The sequence below is a fragment of the Myotis nattereri genome (genome assembly GCF_964212035.1).
Source record: "Myotis nattereri genome assembly, chromosome: 6".
Classification (NCBI taxonomy): domain Eukaryota; kingdom Metazoa; phylum Chordata; class Mammalia; order Chiroptera; family Vespertilionidae; genus Myotis; species Myotis nattereri.
The window spans coordinates 67,552,374-67,577,265 of NC_138081.1; the positions used below are offsets into that span (position 1 = coordinate 67,552,374).

At 44.2% G+C, this 24,892-nt stretch overlaps 1 protein-coding gene across 2 annotated transcripts in view; it reads right to left on the reverse strand.

Moving 5' to 3' along the window:
- The window catches only part of SASH1 (SAM and SH3 domain containing 1), a 163,887-nt gene that overhangs the window by 119,799 nt on the left and 19,196 nt on the right, over positions 1–24,892 (reverse strand). For both annotated transcript variants that reach the window (XM_081094037.1, XM_081094036.1), the window contains exon 2: positions 2,255–2,383. In XM_081094037.1, the coding sequence (XP_080950163.1) occupies positions 2,255–2,383 (129 nt within the window). The remainder of the gene's footprint in view (positions 1–2,254; positions 2,384–24,892) is intronic.

A 24,892-nucleotide genomic window follows, 5' to 3' on the forward strand; every position in this document is an offset into this window, starting at 1 on the left:
CCCCAACTGATGCTTCTTCTTACACTAATGCCCACCCCTGCCAACGGCTAAGCCAGTGAGCACAAAAGGAGAATCAGTAATTATTTGACAGTCATGATAAAATGTTATTCCTGACCCAAGTTAAGAGAAGAAACTAAAGCTCATAAGAAGGCCAATGTCTTACTCGGTGGAGGTGGGTCATGTCTACTTACAGAATATATAGCAGTGCAGCCTAAACCACTAGTCGGGTCCTTACGTAACAGGTCCTTATAACATAAAATGAATCCTATATAATATCCTATATAATAAAAGCCTAATATGCTAAGTGTCCAACCATTCGTTCAACCGTTTGACCAGTCGTTATGATGTGCACTGACCACCAGGGGGCAGATGCTTTGACCAGTAGGTTAGCTTGCTACTGGGTCCAGCTGATCAGAGCTAGGTGAGATGGGCCGGACACGCCCTGGAGCCCTCCTGTGGTCCCTCCCTGGCCAGCCAACCTCCTGCAGTCCCTCCCCAGCCAGCTGACCCCAATTGCCCTAATCAGGATTAGGCAAGATGGCCCCAATAGGGCCCGATCGGGACTGGGTGAGATGGGCAGGACACGCCCTCGAGCCCTCCCAGGATCCCTCCACAGCCCCAACCGTGCACCAGTGGGGTCCCTCGGCCTGGCCTGCTCCCTCTCGCAATCCAGGTCCCCTGGGGGATGTCGGAGAGCTGGTTTCGGCCTGATCCTGGCAGGCCAGGCTGAGGGACCCCACTGGTGCACGAATCCGTGCACCAGGCCTCTAGTTATTAATAAAAGAGAATCTGTTGCTAGTTTCTTAATGGGTCTTTTTTTTTCATTCCTACTCTAAGAAAAATAATGTTAAGGATTCAATTGAATCAATAATTTTCAAACTTTTTTTTTAAGATTCATATTTCAAAGCTCTATTTTAAAACTGGTCCACATAGCCTCTGATACATAAAAGATGGCCAAAACGGAGGTAATCCAGATGTGGTGAGGCGGCACAGAGGGTTTAGCCTCTTCGTCTGCCTCACATTCCTGAAGTGGTCTTAAGTCACCACAGGGAAACAAAACAATTTGAAAAGCACTGAACCAAAATGCATTCAAGTATAACATAAGCAGCAAATTTTAACTAGTAAAGCAGAAGTTCCAGTAAGGTATTTTACAATAAATGCACAACATGGAAATACTAGCATACATATAGATTATCTATTTAGAGAGAATCTAAGCTATTCAGTTACTACTTATCACATGCAAGTTCAAATGCTCCACTAATTATACACATAAAACCCTTTACAAACCAGCCAAATGGATTTCAATATATCTGAGTGAAAGAAGAGAATGTAGCCATGAAAATAGTAACAAAGAGGTCTTAAACATGGAAAAATATGCCCTAGCTGGTTTGGCTCAGTGGATAGAGCGTCACCTATGGACTGAAGGGTCCCGGGTTCGATACCGGTCAAGGGCACATGCCTGGGTTGCAGGCTTGATCCCCAGTAGGGGAGATGCAGGAGGCAGCTGATCAATGGTTCTCTCTCATCAGTGATGTTTCTATCTCTCTCTCTCCCTTCCTCTCTGAAATCAATAAAAACATATTTTTAAAAAAGGAAGAATATAATAAAATATTAAGGAAAAAAGCAAGAATTACATTGCTGATATAAAAATGCCCAGACAACCTCTGAGCAGAGATCTGCTAAAATACCAACATGGTTATTGCTAGGTGGGAGATGTGTGTGTGTGTGTGTGTGTGTGTGTGTGTGTGTGTGTGGAGGGGGGAGGCGGGGGGCGGTTCTTGCTTTTTTAAATCTTATTTTGTTTTTAAAAGGAGGAGAAGGAGGAAAAAAGGGAGGAAAAAGAGGAGGAGAAGGGGAAGGGAGGGAGGAAGAAAGGAAGGTAGGAAGGAAGGACAGAAGTAGCTTAGACATCCTTTGGGCTTAAAAGTCAATTAAAAGGTTGTACTTAATATACTGGCCAACAGTAAAAACATCCTTTCCCTTAAGTTAAAGAAAAAAAATCGAGCCTTTTAATGAATACAAAGTTTTGATCATACTGCCCCAGCCAATACTCATTCAGTCTGATACATGCAGAACTGGGTTATTAACCCTTTAGGGATCTGAAATTTTTCATCCCAAACTAGTTTAGCAGCTTGCAGTTTGATGCTCCATGCACATCAGTACCGTAGAAGGCCCAAGGAGGGGGTGTTGGGCCACGAGCAGGGACAGGAGCAGTCGGCTGGGCAGGAGCACGTCCCCAGTGCCACACACTCACCAGGTCCAGGTCCTGGGAAACCCGCCGTTTGCGCAGCTCCTCCATCTTCTCGCACACATCGGAGAAGTAGGTATTGTAGTAATCTGCATACTGCTGTGCCAGGTCATCGATGTTGCCCAGGGAGCCATCCTGAAGGTGAGGAGGGCGGGAGGGAGAAACAGGGAAAGAACAAAGACAGTCAGTCCACCTGCAGACGCCCCATGCCATGCCATCTCCCTCTCCACAGGGCTTTCGGTGATAGCTGTCATTTATTACATGGGGAACATGTGCCAGGTGACAATTCCAAATGTCAGCACAGCCCCTGGACACAGGACCTAGTTCCTTGCTGTATAGATAGACAAACCGTAACTCCAAGAAGTTGAGCAACAGCCCCAGCTGGCAGGGCTAATGAGCAAAGAAGCCAGGCTCCCATCCTGGGACTGTGTGGTACCCAAGCCACAGCTAACCCACACCTCTGCCTGCTTAGCACGGCTAAGGTACCTCCAGCAGAGGCATGTGTCAGTACGAGGCTCCCTAAAGCCCCGTGGGCCCTGGCTGCATCAGAACCTCCTGGGAAGCTTTTGTGAAATCCTGATGCCAGGACACCACTCCCAGAAGTTCTGATTGGCATCCGAGATTTCAGCAACCTACGGGGAACGCTGCATCTGGGACACACCTGAACCATCCCCTCCCAGGAGACCCACAGGAAAGTGGAGTCATTCCAAGTACAGATGCAAAAGTACACATTACAAAGTCGCCTAAACAAATAAGGAATCACATCTGTCTCTTTCCTGAGGAAAGTGCCCAGAAGGTGTGCTGGAACCCACACTCCTGAGTTCACACCCAGCTCGCTGGCAGTGATGGTTCCCTGACCTCAGGCACGTTCCTAACCTCTGGCAACAGTGGGAGAGTAACAGTCCCTCCCTCACAGGGAGGAGTAATGAAGGATCATAAACCACTTAGCACTTAGCCCATCCAAGTCCACCTGGTACACAGTAAGTGTTCAAAAGCTACGTAGTTCATAACATTCACTACAAGGTCATGTTTCCAACGATAGTCTTCCTTTAAGGGAGCTGATTCCTAAATACATGTCTGAACACAGACACCTAAAACGACAAACATGCTGCAGCCACTTGTAAGTTATGCCCTTTCTTCTAGTCATTCCTTCCTTCCTCCCTTCATTCGGAGAAAGGTCTCCCCTACCCCTTTTCACCTCCCAGCACACCTTCCTTTGGTTTGAGTAAATGACCTTACCAAGGCAACCCAGAAAAATGATTTTACCAAGACAGCCCCCAAAAATGCAAGTTTTAGACAACCTGAAAGGTGCACACACTTTGTATTTCACAGGCCCCGGGCCAGCCTCTTGGCATAATTCACAGTAGCACCACCCCCACAGGGAAACATGTCTCATACTGAAAAGCACACAGGCGCAGCTCAGGTCTGGGGGCCAAGAGTACTCCAGAGCCTTCTGCTGCAGACCTCGGGGCCCCTGTCAGGAGCCTGCCTCAGAGCAACAATCATCACTACTCCCACTTCTGCATCCCCTGGTTTTACAGAACTAAACGGGGAAACAGAAATTGAAAGCAATGAATTTCTAGAAAATATTCTTCCCTTCCCACATTTGCGGTAATTGCCTCTGCCTCCAAGTCCCCAGGATAGAGCTAGGGGGCAGGGGGGCTCGTCCAAGGCCAGTGAGATATTTGAACACGTCTGGGCAAAAGTCACTCCCTCACTGTCTGAAAGGACAGGCTGGATGGACAGTGTAGAGAGGTAGGAACCGACCCTGCTCTTCAAATGTTCACTGTCGAGTAAATTAGGAAATAACATCAGTCAGGGGTGGACTCTGTGCTGAGCCTCTGAGGAAATCCACAGAGGCGGCCAGCCTACCCTACGGGCCTTTGCTTTTCTGTCTTCAGTCAAGGAAAATGCCAGAAAACAGTCACTCTTAGGAAAGAGGAAAGCACCTCAGAATATCTTAAGGTGAGGTTCCTGAAATAATTGGTGAAATCAAATCACGATGCACAGGTCTGCCCTGACCCGGCTCAACGCAGCAGCACATGCCACACGGGCCACCGCACGAACGTCTACAACCTCCCACCTGGTCCTCCTGCCTCCTAATCTGCCAGTGACCCGCTGAAGTGACCTTGCCATACACTAGTAAACAGATCTGATTGGGTTTCTCGCCCCTGGGAATTAGCCACACCACCCCATGTCCCATCCTACAAAATAAGCCCCAAGTTGACCAGCCCGGCTTCAGGGCCCTTCACCTCCCTCCCCAGTTCCAACCCATTGAGGAAGGAGCTGAGGTGTGCAGACTGGGCGGACCAGCGGAGCCAGACAGCAATCAACAAGCAGCCCCCAAGTTGGCGGCTTTCCCGCCAGTGGGCCCTCTCCCACCCCGTGCACCTGGGCCAACACCAGGAGAAAGGACTGGAAGAATCTTCAGCAAAGAGGGAGGGCATGTGAGCTGCTCCCATGGGAACATCTGTCCTGACCACCAGCTACTGACAGCCAGGACTGTGAGAGCAAAGTGCCCGCCGAGGCAAGGGTCCGTCCACAGCTGCCTCCGCCAGCGGGGAAGCACCTGGACAGCTCCGAGGACAGAGGGAGCCGGGCCACCTTTAGCATCAGCATCTGCCTCCATTACCCTGGGATGCTTGCTCACACGTCAAGGAAACAATGCCCTCACCGTCCCTCCAGTTCTCTCCGAGAACCCCGTTCTTAGCTCACTCGCCCAGCAGAGACAGAAACCAAAGAGCTCCCTTTGGAGTGTGTTAGAAGGTGGAGGGCACAGGACATTCAAACACTTTATCTAAACCCAGTTTTATGAGTTTTCACCCTGATCCTGCTACTCCCCACAACAACTAGGGCCTCTGGGAGACCCTGGGCTCTCTAGAGTGGTCTTGGTCTCCCCAGAACACGTTGCTGTCCTCACCCAGAAACCTTCTTTCATCCATCCAGGAAATGAAACATACCTGTCACCTTCGACCAAGTACAACATCCACATCTAATACCTGAGTGTCTGAGTGAGCCTGTTAGTCATGTTATACATTCTTAATGGAAATTAACACCTATCTATCATCTACCTATCATCTATTTACCTACCTACCTAGCTATCTACCTATCTATCTATCCCTCATTTACAGAGGCACTAGGAGTTGTAGTGTCCCAGCCAAAGCACTCTCATCTGGAATTCTGCCTTCACACAAAAATAACCAGCCTTTATATGAGCTGTACAAGTTATCACAACCCACTGTTTTCATGGACTAAATCAAGGCCACTCCAAAAAAAATTCAATTATTAATGTAGCTTTGTTCCACTTACTTTTCCCCTTTTTCTCTCCTCTCTCAAATATCCTAGCAACACCTTCAAAACCAACCGTTCACTGCAGTTCCAAAGTTTCGAAGCTGTTGATCAAACTCTTTTCCTACTAGTAAAAACATTTAGTCCCCCAGCCCTCACTCCCAATCACTCGGAACTTCCTAGCAATGTGGGAGCCTCAAAATATATCTGTAGCTCATGAAGGAGAAAACAGCTGTTCAACTAAGTCAGGCCAAAGACAGCAAACATCTTAGGCTGCGGTATTCACTCCATACTTGTTGCTCAGCAAATGATCATTCAAAACAGGGTGGCTCAGCTGCCTCTGTGTTTTCCCAAATTGCTTTCCAGATGTGCACTAAGTCCCCATAATTAGCACTTTCATCAGTCTTGATGATTTAAATGCCAAAAAAGGCACAAAAAAAAATTATTTTTTTTAAAGTTAGTCCTGTCTGCCATCCCCAGAAAGGAGCCTTCCCATCCATCTCGTTCGGGACTATCTGAAAACCTTTGCATCGTTTCTATCCAACATGTTCTTACTTGAGATAGTACAGACCTGTCAGTAAAAATATTTATCTCATGAAAAATGTTTGCAACATTAGTTGTAGGGAATTTAAATAATGCAGCTGTATTTCGATAGCTCCACGCCTAGTACGCATATTCCTTTTGATTATGAAGTCCATGTCTGACTCAACACCCTACAATGCCAATGTCTGGAGGCACTGATGTTACAAAATAAACTAACTATAGTAACTTTAAATCAGCTCTAGTTTATTATAATAGATACAATTATTAAAACACTGAAACCAACTCTCGTTTAACCTTTTTGTTTTTAAATTTTCTGCTCCGGAGTTTAATACTTGCCTAATCTGTTTCACTTCTTCTTTGATTCTCATGCATTAGAGGCTGAAGCAATGTTTATTCAAATTTGGGGACAGGGGAAATTTTTATTTCCTCAAAATAATTCTTAAAAGTAAGTTGTGAAATTTTGTGTCACGTTATTGTTTTACAAGCATTTTCCCACCCCTGTCAGAGAGAGAGAGGGAGAGAGAGAGAGATGCAAATTCAAGTTCTCTTCCCTTTTATTGTTACAGACCATGTCACAGCATCTTTCCATGTGGATTTCCAGGTCACTGGCACAGACTTGAATTAAATCTATGGTCCCACTACCAGTGTCAGCTCAATGGAAGACAATACTTGTGTATTCTTCCTGCAAAGCCATAGCACACGTTTCTACCAAACATCCATCTCTTACACACCAGCCCAAAAACAGAGATCAGGGGCTATGTACCAAACAGTTCAGACTGGGGGTAGAGGATGAGGTGGGGGGCTGCTTTTACAATTAAGGAGAAAAGAAACAAAGAACTGTTCTCTCAACAACTGATTTTTACCTCCGAGGGTACTTTTGTCTTCTGGAAAAAGTGAAAACTAAAAGCACTATGAGATTGTTATTTTTGTTTCTTCTTTCCCCAGATGTCATTTTTGGTTTAGAGTATCTTCACAGGCTTGGGGGGGAGAAGGGGAATTACTCTGAAGACCCCAGGAGACACGTGTAATATGTAAGGCTGTATGCAGATTATATGCAAATGAAATGCAAATAAATGTGTGGCCTTGCTATTTTAAATACTATGTATAAAAACACAGCCTCAAGGGAAAACTCGATGTGTTGCTCTGAATGCCCAAAGTTGAGACTCTTGGCTCACTTATTTATTGTGTCTCTACCTTTTCTGTCCATAATAATAAGTACATATAGGATATATTTGATATAATATAACTTATATGTGATATTTACACGGCTCAGTGTAATATAGCTTATATGTGATATTTACACTGTTGTTTTGGAGAAGGATAGACAAGTAAATAGCTAAATCCTCTACAAGCTAAATCCATGAAACCTAACCAATGACTTTACAATGTGTTTTATTCTTAATTAGCTTGTTTAAAGATTTTTGAGGTGATAAACACTTTCAGCAACCTTTCAAATGAAATTGCTACTGCCGTAAAAAAAAGTCTTTAATTCTGGATCCTTCTTCAGCATTTTTAAATTTGTGAGATGTCACTGTTTGTACCAGCTCTGTCATTTCATCCTGCCACATCATTCTGGAGAAATTCATTGAATATATAATAATTGACCTCAAATATTTTTCTCTGAAGAATCATTCTCAGCATTTCTGCACATGGTTTGAGCTGGAATATAGTTTGTCTCCAGAAAGTTTTTTGTACATAACAACCAAACCATATTCTAAAGGGACATATTAGGTCATGCCTGGTGGGTAGGAAGGGCCCTGGGGGCACACCCACGGGGCAGGTGGCTGGAGGGTGGCTGATTTCACATCTTCCATTCCCTTCTCTCCAGAAACACCCAGGACTTGCCAAAGCCTATGTCTAATTATCACTTGGGCAAATACGATCTCGATGCCATGACACCCACTACTGTGCATCAGTGGTCTCCAGTTAACAGGAATGCACTTTTGATGAAGGAGGGGCCTCACAGCAGGCAATACTAACACTCTCTCCTTCCCAACACTCTCAGCAGCTGCTTCTCAGACAGTGGCCTTCAAAGGTCTCCGAAAAAATAACAGAAAAAAACTGGGGTAGGACCCTGGCCATTTTGGCTCAATGGTTAGAGTGCCAGCCAGTGAACCATCAATGGTTAGAGTGCCAGCCAGCGGACCAAAGGGTGGCAGGTTCAACCCCCAGCCCTGGAAGGGTGCGTGCAGGAGGAAATCAGTTGATGTATCTCTCTCACACTGATGTCTCTCCCTACCCCACCCCCCGGCTCTCTCTCTCTCTCTTTCCCCCTCTTCTCTCCTCTTCCACTCTCTCTAGAGATCAATGGAAAAAATATCCATCAGTGAGGATTTTTTTTTTTTAAAAAAAGGACTGGGGTAGGGAATCTCTTAATACAGTATAATTACTTATAAATATAACTACTTACAACCATAAGCACTTATTAACATAAATATGTCCATTTACAACTAGTATAACTATTTACATTAAAAATACACACAAACATGGGCATTTTAAATGAGACAAAAACAAGTATACATAAAAAGTTCTAATTTCCTTCCTATTCCCAAATAGACAAGCAACTGCAGTGGTACTCACCCTGCAGGTCATATTATTTAGGTCAAGGTCAGATCAGAGAAGCACAACTGCTGTGGGTAATTGGCAGTTGGTGAAACAGTCTGCACAGGCTGCTGCCTCTGCGTGTACTACTGAGCCTAAAGCCACCATAGGTTGGCCAGGCCGGCAGTTATGAAGGAAGCTGGTCGTGAAAAAGCAAGAACAAAACAGAGCCCATGAGAACCCGGGGACCATGAGGACAACTGGAACCCATGTCTATTTCTCATCAACTCCTACCTGGCAGTTGGGAGTGACCTACGACAGAAGCTTGAGCTCTTCATGCTGGACCCGCACACACACTGGGCTCAGGACTCCCCAGAAGATGAAGGCGAGCTGGCAGGACCTGGACCTGCTGCAGATCTGGGCACTGCCTCGTGCTAACAGGTAAGCTTGCAGGTCAGTGACACCCTGCAGGGCTGCCGCAATGCCCAGCACCCTCTAACAACCGTCAGAGTCTAAAATATATGGCCCCTGCCGATTCATTTCTGGCTTCTAGGTTGACACCAGACTAAGCCACCAGAATCCTAAGATAAATTTAGGCATGAGAACAGAATTTGTGTAAATAACATTGCAGAGCATAGAACAGTACCAACAGAGCAGAAAATGTTGGTGGCTTATGGCCCAAGAAAAAAGGGTACAGATGCTCCTCTACTTATAATGTGGTTCCGTCCCAATACATCCATCATAAGTTGAAAATATCATTAAGTCAAAAATGCATTGAATATATCTAACTGCCAACATCATAGCTTAGCCTGGCCTACCTTAAACATGCTCCAAACACTGACATTAGCCCACAATTAGGCAATTATCTTGAGTTTCATATTAGGATAACTGCCTGCTTCTTCTCACCAGAAGCAAGACACACATATGGGTGTTTCATAGACACGATGGGATGCAAAAACACAAAACACAAAAATGTCCAAAATGCTAGCAACACAGTGCACTGTAGAGTATCGGTTGTTCACACTCCTGACAGCACAGCTGATGGGGAGCTATGGCTCCCAGCCACTGCCCAGCATCATGAGAGTATCAACCCACACATCGATAGCCATGAAAAGATCAAAATTCAAAATGCCACATTCAAGTTCCCTGATATCAGAATCAGAAAGTCGGAAAATCTTAAGTCAAACCATTATACATCAGGGACTGTCTGCACTGTTTCCTACAGTATTCGTTCCAGTTATGCATGTGCAGACCATCCACCTGATGAAAAATATACCTTCCAGGAAACCTGTGACAAAAGTTTGAAAGTCACTGATGGATCTGCCCCGCAAGGCTCTACTTTGGAGTCTATTATAGATTCCCTGCCCATGGGTCTCCTTGGAATTCTCACAACCCTTGTCCACAGTCAAGCCTAAACGCAGATGCCCCCAAGGTTCTCCTGCATTTTTCTCTTCCTGTGCTTCCTGTTCTCTTGGGGAAATGTCATCAGCAGTTAGATGGGTTTAAAGTCACAGCAGAAGCGTTTCGTCCTTCCCTTCTTCCTCCGTCAGCCCCAATGCAGCCTGCCTGACCCTAGGTTATGAAGAGCTTGAGATTTTTCATAAGAAATGTTATCAAAATCTTCTACATGAACTTGTAATCCTTAATTCTCTCCAGGGAAGGAACTTGAAAAAGCTTGGTCTAAATATGAACAAACTCAGTTTTCTGGCCATGGAAAGGAGTTACTACAATAAATGGAATGAAATTACCTCCGCATGCTGGTACCACATGCTGGTATCTCTCATATCACGTTGGTTGTTAGGTGTGATGAAGCAAGTGATCAAGGCAATAAAATTACACCCTCCAATCATCAACACCTAATGGAATATTACATTAATTCCATGTAATTCAAAACTGAACACCTATGACATTCCAAATACTGTGGTAGGTGCTAAGTAAACAATATAAAATCAAGAAACATGAATGCTTACTATTACTGGACAGAAAAGCCAAGTATGGCCTGTAGTTTATTTTAATGCAGTCATAGGGTTAAGTTACTAAACTGCGTACTTAGCATAAGGTCTTTTTGAATTAAAGGCTCTGAAAGATCCAATTTGCTGGGCTATCAATGTCTCAAACAGGACATTTCACAGGAACTCTCAGAACCTCGAAAATACATGGGGAAGACTGGAACATTGGCAATTTGTTCTAAAAAGTTCAAGTCCAGATTCACACTCAAAACGGACATATGAATTTAGCAGATGGCGATGTCAGACTGAACTCACTTCTCATTTCTAAACTGCCCAGAGCTTAACAGATCTGGAAGGAACAGCAGAGTGAGCTAGTTGGGTGGGAATGAAGTCACAATTTCAGATCAGATTCAGAGATTTGATGAGTATGAATCACACTTTGACTTTCTCTGGCTGCCTTTGACACATAATCATAAGTGTGTGGACATTCTCGAGCATTTAACCAATAAAGATCTGATTGGGGGGAGGAGGGAGTGATCTATAGTATTCTTAGACCAGGGGTCCTCAAATTACGGCCCACGGGCCACATGCAAATACAAATATTGTATTTGTTCCTGTTTTGTTTTTTTACTTCAAAATAAGATATGTGCAGTGTGCATAGGAATTTGTTCATAGTTTTTTTTTTAAACTATAGTCCGGCCCTCCAACGGTCTGAAGGACAGTGAACTGGCACCCTGTTTAAAAAGTTTGAGGACCCCTGTCTTAGACATTTGGAAATGAATATATTAATCTCAGAACAATTCTGAAATTCCTGGTTATAGTGTTAAAACTTATACAATATGAGTTTGCTGTGTTTTGTGGAAATTCTATTCTACCACAGCTTGAGCAGAGGGTCGGGAGGTGTGATAGATAGCCCATGGAATCAGCACTGGAATGACTAGCTGATTTCCTCGGATCTTCCTGAGGGCAGTGGGGCTGTTAAATGAGAGTGGAAGTCCTGATGTCCTGATCAAAACTGGCAACAGGCATCATGCTTATGACCATTCACTGTCACAGAACTAGTGTTGATTAAACTCTTTCTTGGTGATGTTGCCAAAAGGCCACATTTTTTAAGAACTGGCAGGTAATACCTACTCAGTGTTATCAATAAAAATACACATGACTTACAAACCTGAGCATACTAATCACATGACCCCGTACTGAAAAAGTCGATGCCCCAAACTTATGCTTTGATAACTCTCAGAAACCTTTTTGCACCTCCTTAGCGGCAGGCAAATGCCTATGCCTACTCAGGACTCTCCATCCCCACCAGTTTCAATCATATCCGACTCTCAGGAGTAATTCCCTTATCCCCAAAGTAAGAGGTCACTAAGTCTAATATAACATTATAATGTGTCATAAACAAATCTTTATAACATTTCTTCTCCACTATCTCTTTTTTTTCCCCTCAATGTCTGAAAAAGTCTGTCCATCCTAACCCTAGCAGTGTTTCAAGCCACTGACAAAGCTTCCCAGCTATTCACCCTCCACCCTCTCTCCAATCCCATCTCATTTACAACCCACTCTATATCCCATGCCCACTGTAACTTTCAAAATATAAATCGTGAAAACTGTAAATGTCTCCCAGTGAAGATTTGACAAAGTCAGTCTGTTGCCTGCAATACAAGAGCCCTTTTATCTGAACTGTTTGCCTTTTCTAGATTCTACCATGGCTCCACCTCCCCATCCATGCACTAGTTATGGAGAAATCAAACTACAACATGAAGCACAAAAGTCACGCCCCCGCTGTTTCTTCTGCCTCCAACCCCTTTCTTTTACCCTACTGACCCACAGACAGCAGCCCACCCTTCCCAAGGGACTTTGTATGACACCTAATCTTCCCAGGACATCAGAGTAAATCACACAGTGGAATGACCTAATGTCTTCCTTGCTTCAAGGTCATGGGGGGAGGGAAGAGGAGTGGGTACAGGTATAGGTGAAATAAAACTGACCATTATTGATAACTGTAGTGCTGGGATATAGGGGATCTTTAAAATATTCTCTCTACTTTTGTAGTATTTGAAATTTTCTATGTTAAGACATTTTTAAAGAGTGACTTTTATTATTTACATAGTTGTTGTCCCCAGGAAACTTTAAAGTCCTTGAAAGTTGTGAAACTGGACAAACCATTGGGTCTGGGCTGCCTGTCACTACTTGAGCCAATTAAGCAGAGACAGGGTTGAATCATATGAGCATTTATTCCAATACTGCTGGCAGTATGGGAGAGCAGCAGGTCATCCACAAAAATCTGCTCTGCAACCCCCCTACCCTCATAAGCCGCCTGCTTATATTGGGTAGGATAAAGATGACACAGAGAAGTAGGAATTACAGGCACGGGAAGTAGGCAATGCGGGCTGGGGTGGGACTCCACTGTTTGGGCAACAAGGTTGTTAATCTTTCCATGATAATAGGCAGTTCTTGAATGAGAATAGGCCATATTCCAAGATTGACTCCCAGGTCCACGATTGACTCCCAGGTCCCTGGGGTGTACAACTCCCAGCCAGGTTAGAATGTCCTTTCTTTAATCAGAACAAGGCAATCACGGTTAATAGAGCATGCTTAATATTTCTTATAACTGTACCTAGTCCTCAATATTCTATTTTTGCCCAGGGATTGGAGCTGGGTCTTACTCGTTTTTGCATGTTCAGCAGCTAACACCATGAAATGCCTGACACTTAGCAATTACCTGAGAAATATCTATCAGTGCATAAATGAAGGAATGATGAAATGAATGAAGGAATAAATGGAAGTCAGTAGAGCTGATCTCTCCCCTTCCTGAGGGTGCCATAGCGTTAATAACTATGCAATGACATACACCCACTAGCCCAGCATTCTCACATATAAGTGTTACAGACTGAAGTTACCAGCTGGCACATCAGTTCTTCTTGACCACGCAGAAAAGACTTTAAGGTCAATGAAAATGAAAGTAAAGCAAAGTGGAATTTATTGAAGAAACATTCCTGTTACATCTGTCAGGACAGGTCCCACCCCAGCCGCTCATGTCTAACTCCCTACCTAACATAAAGGCGAGCTTTCAACCTTACAACAGTAATTCAGACCAGTGAGTGAGACACCCAAACACAAAAATACATCATTATAAATGACAAATGAAGTCCTAGGTGAAAGGGTGGGGAATAGGTTCTAGGCAGAAGGGCCAACAAATGTAGTTCCTCTGAGTCAGGAGACAGCCTAACCTGTTTCAAGAGGAATAGCTACCAGAAGTGGCTAAAAGATCAATGCAGGGGTGTGGCAGGCAGAACAGGGGTCAGGAGAAGAGAAGGGAACCAGTTTGAGGTCTCTTCACATATAGAACTGTTAGGGGCAGAAATAGAATATTGGGGACTAGCTATAATTATAAGAAATATTAATCCCTGATTACTTAGCTCTGATTAAAGAAAGCTGGAACCTGAGAGTTAAGAACTGCCTATTACCATGGAAAGATTAACAACTTTATTGTCCAAACAACAGAGGCTCCCACCCCCGCCTGCCTATAATCTGTATACCCATTTTTATTCCTTTTTCCTATTTCCCCATGCCTGTAATACCATTTTGCATACCCATTCTTATTCCTTTTGCCTCCTTCCCCCCATATAACCTTTGTCCTTCTACCCAATATAAGCAACTGGCATATGGTGGGGTGCAGAGCAGATATCTGTGGATGACCTGCTGCTCTCCCATGCTGCTATATTATTGGAATAAATGCTCATATATGATTCAAGCCTGTTTCTGCTTAATTGACCCAAGTAGTGACAGACAGCCCGGATCCATCGGTTGTCCAGTTTCAGGACATACTGATTTTTGTTTCCACTTACTACTGATAATTCTTAACATGTTGAGGGTCAAAAATCTTGTTGGAATCCGATGTAAGTTTCTTGTACCAAAAAAACTAGAGGGATAGTTCAATGGGCTTAAGGTCACTAAAGTCTCACATTCTTCTCATATCCTGACAGGAAAAGCCACTGAGCGTTTTGAAACAAAGGCAGACTCATATGAAAAGGCACTGAATACATCAGGGGCTTACATGCTTGAATCCTTTGCCTTCAGCTGCCATCAGGGAGACCAGCAGAAAACCACACCTGGATGCCACTGGTTTGGGTGTTGTCAGAGAGCAAACACTAGAGCAATGCCATGGCCACAGTGACATGCATATTCCCTTTCCGGGAATGAGCAACAATGGGCTGCGGGGAAACCTGTTTGTCCCTATTGACTGGACACCATTTAGTGTATTTCATTCATGTGGCACCAACTGGGTGATTTCTTCCCAGGGTCAGGGAGAAACCAGTTCACTCACTGCCCTGGAAAAACTCCAGGTGATTCAAAAACATCTCTTTGTTACCTACCTAACCCTTCTCAAGCATATTTCATGACTTAGGTTCTGGCATTTGCTCTTGTGACCTACTCCTGGGCCCCTCAAGTCACTCACACAATAGCAAGTAGTGCACTAAGGCCTGCCTGTAGGGGCTCTGGAGACCACTTGTACATGTGGGGTGAACCGGGACAACCTGTTGGCTTCATCCTGTATCGCATTCCAACCTCTGCTGGCAGATTTAAGAAAATTCAATCTAGAGAATATCAGCACCACCACATTACTCTTCTTGTTCCAGGCACATAAACGTTGAGTATGATCTGTTTCCATATCTACATATCTGTCCACCTATGGATGTAACCATATAAAATATTACATATGATATGATGGCCATACTTTTATTGCAATTTCTTTGGGAAGAAAAGTTCTTTCCTAACTACATCATTCCCCCTCAAGATGATCTCAACGTTCATCATAAAAGACTTACACGTTTGCCAAGAATATAATGTGAAAGTGCTCTGAAAGAGGACCCTAAGCACATGCTTCTGTTCTTACTCAGAGATTAAAAACATATTGGAAGTGGAGAGTGAAGATTAGCTGCTGTGTATCACATTCTATACGGGGTCACAGTGCAACTTGACAGTCATCTTATGTCTAAGAGAACAACAACAAAAATCTAAAACAAATGCACATAAATCTATTGAGCCAATTATCACAAAAGAGAGAGAGAGAATACTTCATTGACACTTCATTGACACTATATATCAGTACTTCATTGACACTTCCAAAAATACTGAATATTGAAAACTTCCTAAGCAAATACTCTCAAAGTTTTATTATTGTTATTATTATTTGCATAACTAATGCACTTCTTTGTACTGATGGGGTGGTCATAATAATCTGGCTGGTCATAATAATCTGGCCATTCAGTGTGTGTGTGTGTGTCTGTCTGTGTGTGTATAAATACACACACACACACACCCATTTTTCCAATTTGCTCAGGAGCTGAGAATTCACTAACATCACCACTGGAGTTCTCAATCTAATGTTTCAATATCTAATGTCTAGCTTTTTAAAAGAGCAATTCACTTTATGGAAGAGTTAACACTTTTATCTACTCATCAGCCAAACCTTGTTTCTTTGAACAGTTTTACAGTCAGTGTTTGCTTGCACATAGTCCCCTTCTTCCTACCCATGCTCTTGGATTTCCAATGAAAAAATCTCATTAAAGGAAATGAACTAGTTAAAACATGTCCATCACCCACCTGTGCTTTTTTATGTTTCTCAACTGCTCTATAAAAAAAAGGGCAATTTCACTTTTTTTTTCTGTGATGTGAACAGGACAAATTTTTATTTTAATTGTTTGCCACAATGTGGGAGGAGAGCCTACAAAGAAAATTAAATGTACTATCAAGCCTCTTAAAGGGTCACCTAGGTTTTGGGGTTTATTTTCAATGCTGATTCCGTCAGGATGAGCCGTGTTTTTCCATTCACAAAGCATAGCAATTCAACAGCTCTGTGTTATCCGAGGAAACCAAATACTCAGCTGCCTCCTGTGCAGCCTCTGAACACAGCAGCCCTGTTAGAACCTAAGTCAAATCCAGTCCCTCTGCTCAAAGCCTCCCTTCCTCGGGCTCCGCTCTCACTCAGTGAAGGCCACAGTCTCCGCGTGGCCTGGAAGGCCCATCACATCTGCGCACACACTGGCTACCTTGTTCCTCCTCCCACACTCCAAACCCATCAGCCTCGCCTGGCCTTTGAACTTGCTCCTCTCCTGCCTGTACTGCACTTTCCCCAGTCATGAGCCCGTCTCCTGCAGAGGTTCCTGAAACACCTCTTCTCCAGGGACGTCCTACCTGAGAGTGCACCCTCCCTCTCCTGCACACACCATCTCCAACCCGGTTCTTGGCCTTATCTTTCTCCTCACCACTCTTCACTATTTAAACTGGTTTGCACATTACTCCTGTCTTTTTCGTTTCCCTCCTCCAGCTAAAATAAAAGGTCCGTAAGGACAGAGATTTTTCTAAGTTTTGTTCACTTTTGAGTGCTTAGGACAGTGCCTAGAACAGCAGTTCTCAACCTGTGGGTCGCAACCCCCTTGGCGGTCGAACGACCCTTTCACAGGGGTCGCCTAAGACCATCCTGCATATCAGATATTTACATTATGATTCATAACAGTAGCAACATTACAGTTATGAAGTAGCAACGAAAATAATTTTATGGTTGGGTCACAACATAAGGAACTGTATTTAAAGGGCCAGGAGGTTGAGAACCACTGGCCTAGAAGATTCAATATAAATTTGTGAATGAATGAATGCAAGAAAAGCATCAATCAGCAAGCACTGTGCCAGGAACCATGCTCAGGCTGTTTGGGAGATGCGTTTAAATGATTTCTATATTGCTTATGTTTTAATTTCTTTTTCTTTAACTAACAGATCTACTCCTCAGTCCTCCGACTTAAAAGTAATTGGCAAGTTTTAACTTCTAAAAGACCCATGACCTCATCATACTTTGAAAAGCCAGTATTAACCATGCTGGTGCCTTTTGTATGTGCATCATCCTGTTCTCTGTATGATTTCAAAAGAAACAAATGGAATATATAGTTCAAGGTGTTAATTACATAAGCTTATTAAAAACAAACTCCTAAGAGGTGTCGGTCCTAACACTTAGCACTTTTATGTTTACGTAGTTTATTAGTTTTATAAATGTGAGAAAGTCAAACACAGTAAAGCATAATATTGCAAAACAGCCACTAGCAAAAGAAAATTATTTCACTACATAGACAAGCCTTTGTGAAGGACTGGCTCTAGCCTACAAGCCTAAAAGTGAAAGAGCATGGCAGTGGAAACAGGTTTTTGGGACAGTGTTTCTGAATGCATGGTGGGGTGATGCTGGACTTCCTTATGTAATTTACATGTACACAATTGGCAATTTAAACATTTTCACATAATCCAAAAAGAAGTATTTGTTCTATTCCAGTATGTATGAATCAGTACAGACTATTTCAAAATGGTCTGCCTAGCTACATCATAAATGATGGAGTTTGATAACTGCAAATAATTTTTTTTTTGTATTACATTTAGAGAGAAAGTGCTGTGAACAGCTACTAGTAGGGAAAATTGGTTTGTTAATGAATATCCCAGAATAAGACCCGGCCTCCAAAAGTAAACCAGGCCATAAATACAGGAAATAAAGATTCTCAAAAGGCCATTCTAGTTAACAGTTCTCCAAGTGCAGGTACTCCACCACCTTCCTGGGTCCCAGAAGGCAGGTGGGTAGGGAAGTATGGGGAGTAGAAGGCTCCTCTCCCACTCGCCTGTACTTACATAGCCAGCACCATAAACCCATAGGGCAGTGGTTCTCAACCTTCTGGCCCTTTAAATACAGTTCCTCATGTTGTGACCCAACCATAAAATTATTTTCGTTGCTACGTCATAACTGTAATGTCGCTACTGTTATGAATCGTAATGTAAATATCTGATATGCAGGATGGTCTTAGGCGACCCCTGTGAAAGGGTCGTTCAACCGCCAAAGGGGTCGCGACCCACGGGTTGAGAACCGCTACCATAGGGCATCCTGGCTCTGTGCCTAGACTGACACCAAGTCTTGTCCCCACCCCCACAAGCATGGCCACAGAAGGCTTACAGGACTTACAGACAAAAATATAGAAAAGCCCATTTAATTTTTCCCATACATATAATTCAGAAAATGTCTAAGAAGGTAGGCAAGTAATTCCAACCTCACTTCATTTCTTCCTCAACATTATTCCAGTGACATTAGGCTCATCTCTCCCATCCCCGTCTGTGGCGACAAAACCACTAAAAGGTATTTTAAAAAAATGGAGGAAAGAAGAGAATTAGCCAGTCCTGAAAAATATAGTTCCATGAGGTAGATATTCTGACAGCAACATTCAAGGAGATAACCAAGGCAAAGATACTAAGCATGAAGCACTTGGCAATATACTTCTTGATGACAGTTAATCACCTACTTGTTTCTTAGAACTGCACTGGATTTGGTCCATTTTCCACAGTTTGTTAATAAAGGATGTCCGGATACACTTAAAAGACCACAGAATACTTTGTTCAGAGGGGGACATTTGAGAAATCACTTGATTTATCCTTACAAGCCCTTTCTCATTCCCACCTTCCAACTACAAAAGAGAAAAGTGCTATTTGTTATTGAAAAATTATATATTTTTGTGAAGGTTATTTTTGTTGTTGTTGTTTTGTCAGTTTGTTTGGGTTTACTTCTCTTTTTTTTGTCAAGGATAAAGAAGAGCCAGTAAGGTGCAATGTTTAAGATCCCAGGCTCTGACCTCAAGAAAGCAAGGTATTCAATTTCTTTGTGCCTCAGAGAGAGAGGTGTCTGCCCACAGGACTATGCTGCCAAATAAATGAGATAATCCGTGTATTGCACTCAAAACAGCATGTGGCACCCAGAACTCAATCAACAGTTACCCTCATCAGTAACAACCACCACTGCTGCTTGCAATGTTACTGAATATCATGACCAAGCTAGATCGTCTAGCTTCAAAAATTTTACTGCCTCATAATGAAATCATCTTTGTCCAGGTAGAAATAGTTTCAAAGTGTGAAGCAGAATGCCTACAGATAAAAAACAAGATGTAGAAGCCACGATAAATCCAGCTTCCAAAATGGCCCTTTCATCCTTTGTAGCAGGGAGGTGTATCTAAGGGCAGGTCCCTCCTACGCTCCGTCTTCCCCTAATGATGACACAATCACTCTACCTCCCATGAGTTTATTCCTAGCGGGCTCACATGTGCACCTCCAGGTATTCTTCCCAACAGGTACTAGCCCTGCCAGGCCAGCGCCTGTGTCTTCTTACAATGCCATGCATCTGTAACTCTCTGCAGAGTCACCACAAGACAGACACAGGCTGGCAATTAATAAAAACTCAAGGACTGAAGGAATCCGTACCCCCCAGGGGAAGAGACAACATGCAGCTTCTTACATCATATGGCTGCCTTTCAAAGGATTAGCTTCTGTTCCATTTAAGTTTATAAAATATGCTAGAACTAGAAACTGGTGTGTGTGTGTGTGTGTGTGTGTGTGTGTGTGTGTGTGTGTTGGAGAGGTTGGAAGAACAAGTGTTAAGGGAGAAATTAACATGTATTGAGCATCTGAATACCTGTATTATATGTCAAGTATTCTCATATGTTGTTTCACTTAAAACATACGAAACTTAAAGTAAGTTTCACCAACTAACTGTACAATTCCCAAGAGGGCACAGACACGCAGGGAAGTGACAGACATGTCCCCTGTCACATGGCGAATACAAAGCAGACCCAGGAATCAAATCCATGCCTGTTTACTCCAAAACCAAACTTTATCGCCTCCGAAATATAGGCTTACATCAGTTGGGTATGTAACAAACATTAGCTGATATTACTGCTTATTTAAATTATAAAGCCATCTGCTGAGGCCTTCCACAGAAAGTAGCTTCCCACCCTCCCCCGCCATTATACTTTTAAATAAAAGTGTACGTTAGGTAAGAGTACTACTAAGCTGCATAGGTATACAGTTAAATAATTCACTCAGCCACGTTAGAGGAAACATATGTTTGGGTGCTTGGCCAAGCCAAACAAATTAGCACATCATCTGATTGATCCATCATCTCTTCCTGAACCTGGGCTCACAGCTGACCCAGCAGCCCTCGGGTGACTGGCCGTGGCCTTGTGGGAAAAGCTGGGGCTTGGAGATGCTGACACAGAGGGGCTCTGGGGGGCGCCCCTTCCTGAGCTCTTTGCCCAGTACTGCATGACACAGCATGAAATGGGAAAGGTCGAGTGCAAGGGAGCAGAAACCCATCTATCGCAACCCCACTCCACCCCCCAATCCAGGGCAGGAGAACAGGCCTTGAAACTTGCAAACTAGGAAGGGTGGGCCCGGAATCACAACTAGGTTGGATCTCAACGCAGCTCCCAAAGGGCAGAGGAGGCTGTGTGTCATCACATCCTGCTTCGCCCTGGCCCACCCTCACGGACAGCTTCCCCAGGAAATCCTGCCGGCTACAGAGAAAGGGGTGGCTAGGCCGAGGATATAAACAGAAACAGCATAGCTTGTCCTGTGTCCCTGCACACCTGAGCGGGGCGTCTGCTGAACAATTTCTTGGCAGCAGCAGAACTAAAAAGCTGGGCTGGGCGATGGCGCGGATGACTGGCATTTATGAGTCAAGAATGTGCATGATTGGACTCAACAGCGGATCGCTGTAGGACTAAAGTGTGCTCGCCTAAGCGTTTAGCTTAAGGAAGAATGATGACAATAAATAACAGAAAGACACACAGAACTCTTCAGGCGTGTTCCCTAGACAAGATCAAAGTGCTTTACAGCCCAGAACTAGTCTACTCAGGGCGAACCCACCTGGCTACAGAAGAAATTCCACAGTCAGAACCACGGTTCCTGGGGTCTCCTCTGGATTTATCAAGGTGCCTGGCATGTGGCAGACACTCAATAAATGTTTACTGAAGGAAGAGTTTTTCTTTCTGAAGTTAGAAATCTCCCTCCCCTTAGCGACACACCCACACAGGAGTGTACACGCACACCTAGAGCACTGCTCTGAAAATGAGAGAAGAAAAACAAAGGGAAATAAAAGATAATGAGTAGAAGGGAAGTTGCCCTTCCCCACACCCACCCCCTTTGCTCACATCAACCCTATCCATCATATCTCGTGTCTGTGGGTGTCCTTAATACTCTCGTAGGACCAGAGAGTCCCATAGCCCCTGGCGGCCCTGCTCCTTCTCAAAGGGCTTCTCAATCCTGCCTTTCTTTAACTCAACATGTCAAACACAGGAGCTTGATACACACTTTCTCCTAGGAATCTTAACAAATGCAGGCTCCTGGGAGTCTGCTGGAACTCTTGGTCATTATACTCACATAGAAAACTGTCTCCCCTTTCTCCACGCTGCCCATTTTCCTGTCCACCCACCTCACCAGGCAGTCGCACACAAGGAAGGGTGTCGCCAGGTCCTGATGCGACCATGCTGGACTGCATCCAGTACCTGGCCAGCGCAGACATCGCCACATCTCCAGGGTAGCAACGGCTCATCGCACTCTTACAACAGAGGAATATGAATAACATAAGAAAGATTTATGTGCACAATGGAGTGCAGTGGAAACCAGTATGAGCTGTGATGCCCAAATTCTTGGGTTATGTCTCACTCATAGCACTGTGTGGCCCCCCTTCCTAGTTTGCAAACACTTAGCCTCAGTCACCTAATCTGTAAAATGGGGTGATAATGACGGGTCCTAATCTTATCTCACGGGTCTGCTTGAAGATGAAAAGAACCCAGGGATGGTTTTAGCACAGTGCCTGTCACACAATAAGCACTCAATAAGTCTTAGCCAGTATTCGTAAGTACCAAAATTCAAAAATTGTCTAAAAAAAGCCCTAGGATGCCTCTACTCTATAAAGTATTTTATTTTTAGGAACTCAAAAGCATTTGAGATTTTGAGGCATTTAATTAAGTCTGACACAATGATCCCCTCAGTGAGCTTTGTAGACACAAAGTTTCATTTAAACATTTGAAATCACACTTTGAAGTACCAGAAACTGCATGGGTGTCATTGTTTATAACACTAGAGCCATCAGCCCAGGAAAAAGGCCCTTCCCTCTGTCTTCAGCAGTCCTGTGGTCCTGTGGACTGTGGGGTCTGCTGCCTTCATCCCTGCAGTGGAGAGATCTGATGTAAGGGCCTGGTTTCCTCACATGGCTCAGAACAGCCCTGTCTGCCCACGTGCGTCAGGAAGCACTGGGGACTCCGGGCCAGTGCCTGCATCTCACAGAGGTGACTGTACAGCTTTCAGTCACTGCCTTTCCTGAGAGGAGCAATGGGCTAACATGAAAACACATCTCATTTTATAAGACAGTACTTGGTCGTGCCGCACAAAAAGGGGTAGAGGAACAAACACTGAAGGTCTTCCTAATTGATCACACGCCCTGGGAATTTCCAGAAAACTGAGCAGACTGACTTGGGCTGCAAGTTAAAGCGTTAGCTGCAGAGGGTACCACGTGAAGGCCGCTCACCGTTTTTACTTTCCCTGATCATACCCCACCATCTTTCACCAGACACCTCAGGCTCACTGAGATGCAAGAACAAAGCCATTCAAAGGCCTTTCTCCCTCACTCCCTCTCTCCCTCTCTCCCTCCCTCCCTCTCTCATACCATCCTGCCATGAATCAGTGACCAAGTCCCACAGTTTCTCTCCTACACTCTCTCAAATCCATTCCCTCCATTACCTTGGTGCCCTTCCTGTCATGGTACCAGGAAACGTGCATCACTGTACCTGAGGTGGCTCTGAGCCCACCACCCCTGCTCTACAGGCCACGCTGCCTCTTGCTTAAAATAAAGAGCTAACGGCCTCTAGCACCTTCGCGGAGAAGCAAGCACTGGAGAGGCCTAGCCGCAAGCGGGCGGGGGACATGGATAGCACGATTAAAACTGCCCGACTCTGTGCCCTGTGGACCAATTAAATTTCCCAAGTGGACTTTCTTACAGGAAAGAGGATGTCATGGGAGGCCAGTCTGCTTGGCAGTTTTAAATTCTCGCAATAAATTAGTTAACAGCATTGGGATTATCTTTGATTTTCCACTCACAACCTGAAACAGTCTGCCTCGGTGACCAGACCTAGTGTCAGCCTCAGTTTCTTTCTGTCCTGCGAATGTCCAGCCCACACTCACAGGCTCTTCCTCCAAACCCTACTCCCCATCTGTCCACTTCTCTCCAACTCCAGAACTACAACCGGGTCCAACCCACTATCACCTCCCTGTAATTCACATTCCAGAGCACTGCCCGTGATCCTTGAATAATATGTTCCCTGAAACGCTCAATGACTGCCAATCAGGATTAAAATAAAAAACTGACTGCAGCTGATTGTCAGCTAGCCTGACCATTCCTGTGACACTCACAAAGCAATGGCCTTGTTTCTGTCCCTAGAATTACCCAGTTCACTCCCTTTGAGGCTCCCTGATGTCCTCTCTGCTTCCAAAGTGCTCTCCACCATGATATGCATTTGCTTGGCTCATTTTCACCTCCTTCCTTGACCAAACCATTTAAATCTAGCCCCTCAGGGAAATGAATCAAACTGCTAACTCAGTCTTCAAGGAGTTGACAGTTTTGTACAGAAGAGTCTGCAGGAATATAAATTCCATAATATGTATTTCAATCCTACCTTGTTTCACAGTGAATTTGAGGTGGCAATTCAAAGTAATAAGTGGTGAATAGTTTTTAAAGAGGCACAAGTGGAAAAGGGCCACCCTTTATCCATCTCCCATGACCTAGTTCAAAAGAATGCAATTCCAGCACGGTCATCTCCCCAGAGAATTCACAGTCTGTACGCCATAGGATATATTCTCTCAGAGAATTCACAATAAGAGAGAGAGAGAGAGAGGCACAGATGATGATAAAACAGTATAAGAAAGCCTACACACCCAGAATTAGGATTAAGAGCTACCCACTAGTTCTCAAATCCATCAGAAGCATTATATAGACGATGAGAAGGCGGAATGGCTACTGGGAGATTATCCTAAGTGGAAGCTATTTTGTTTCATTTTCAGAAATGACAAAGCTCAGGTCCAAACCTAAATGCCAGTCGAACTCATACACGGGCCCAGACATTTCCAGTCAGACACTTAGAAACCTGCCATCACCTCACCAAGTCCAGACAAACCTTCCAGGTAATTCCAGTTCTTCTTGGTCCATCTGATGCTTCATTATTTCCAAGTATCCAACACCTTCTATGCTTATACCTTATAACTAACTTTCTTGGCACAGAATTTCCCCTCCTCAGACATTGTCTCTAACTTCCTAGCCCCATCTCTCTGCTAACTGATTTGCATAAGCAAGGGACAGCAAAAGGTAGAAGGCACCTAGGGAAGCAAAGATACAGCATCTAATTCCTAACAAGGAACATGGTCATGGGGTGCAGGGTGGGGCGAGGAGAACCACAGTGTTACCTCTCTC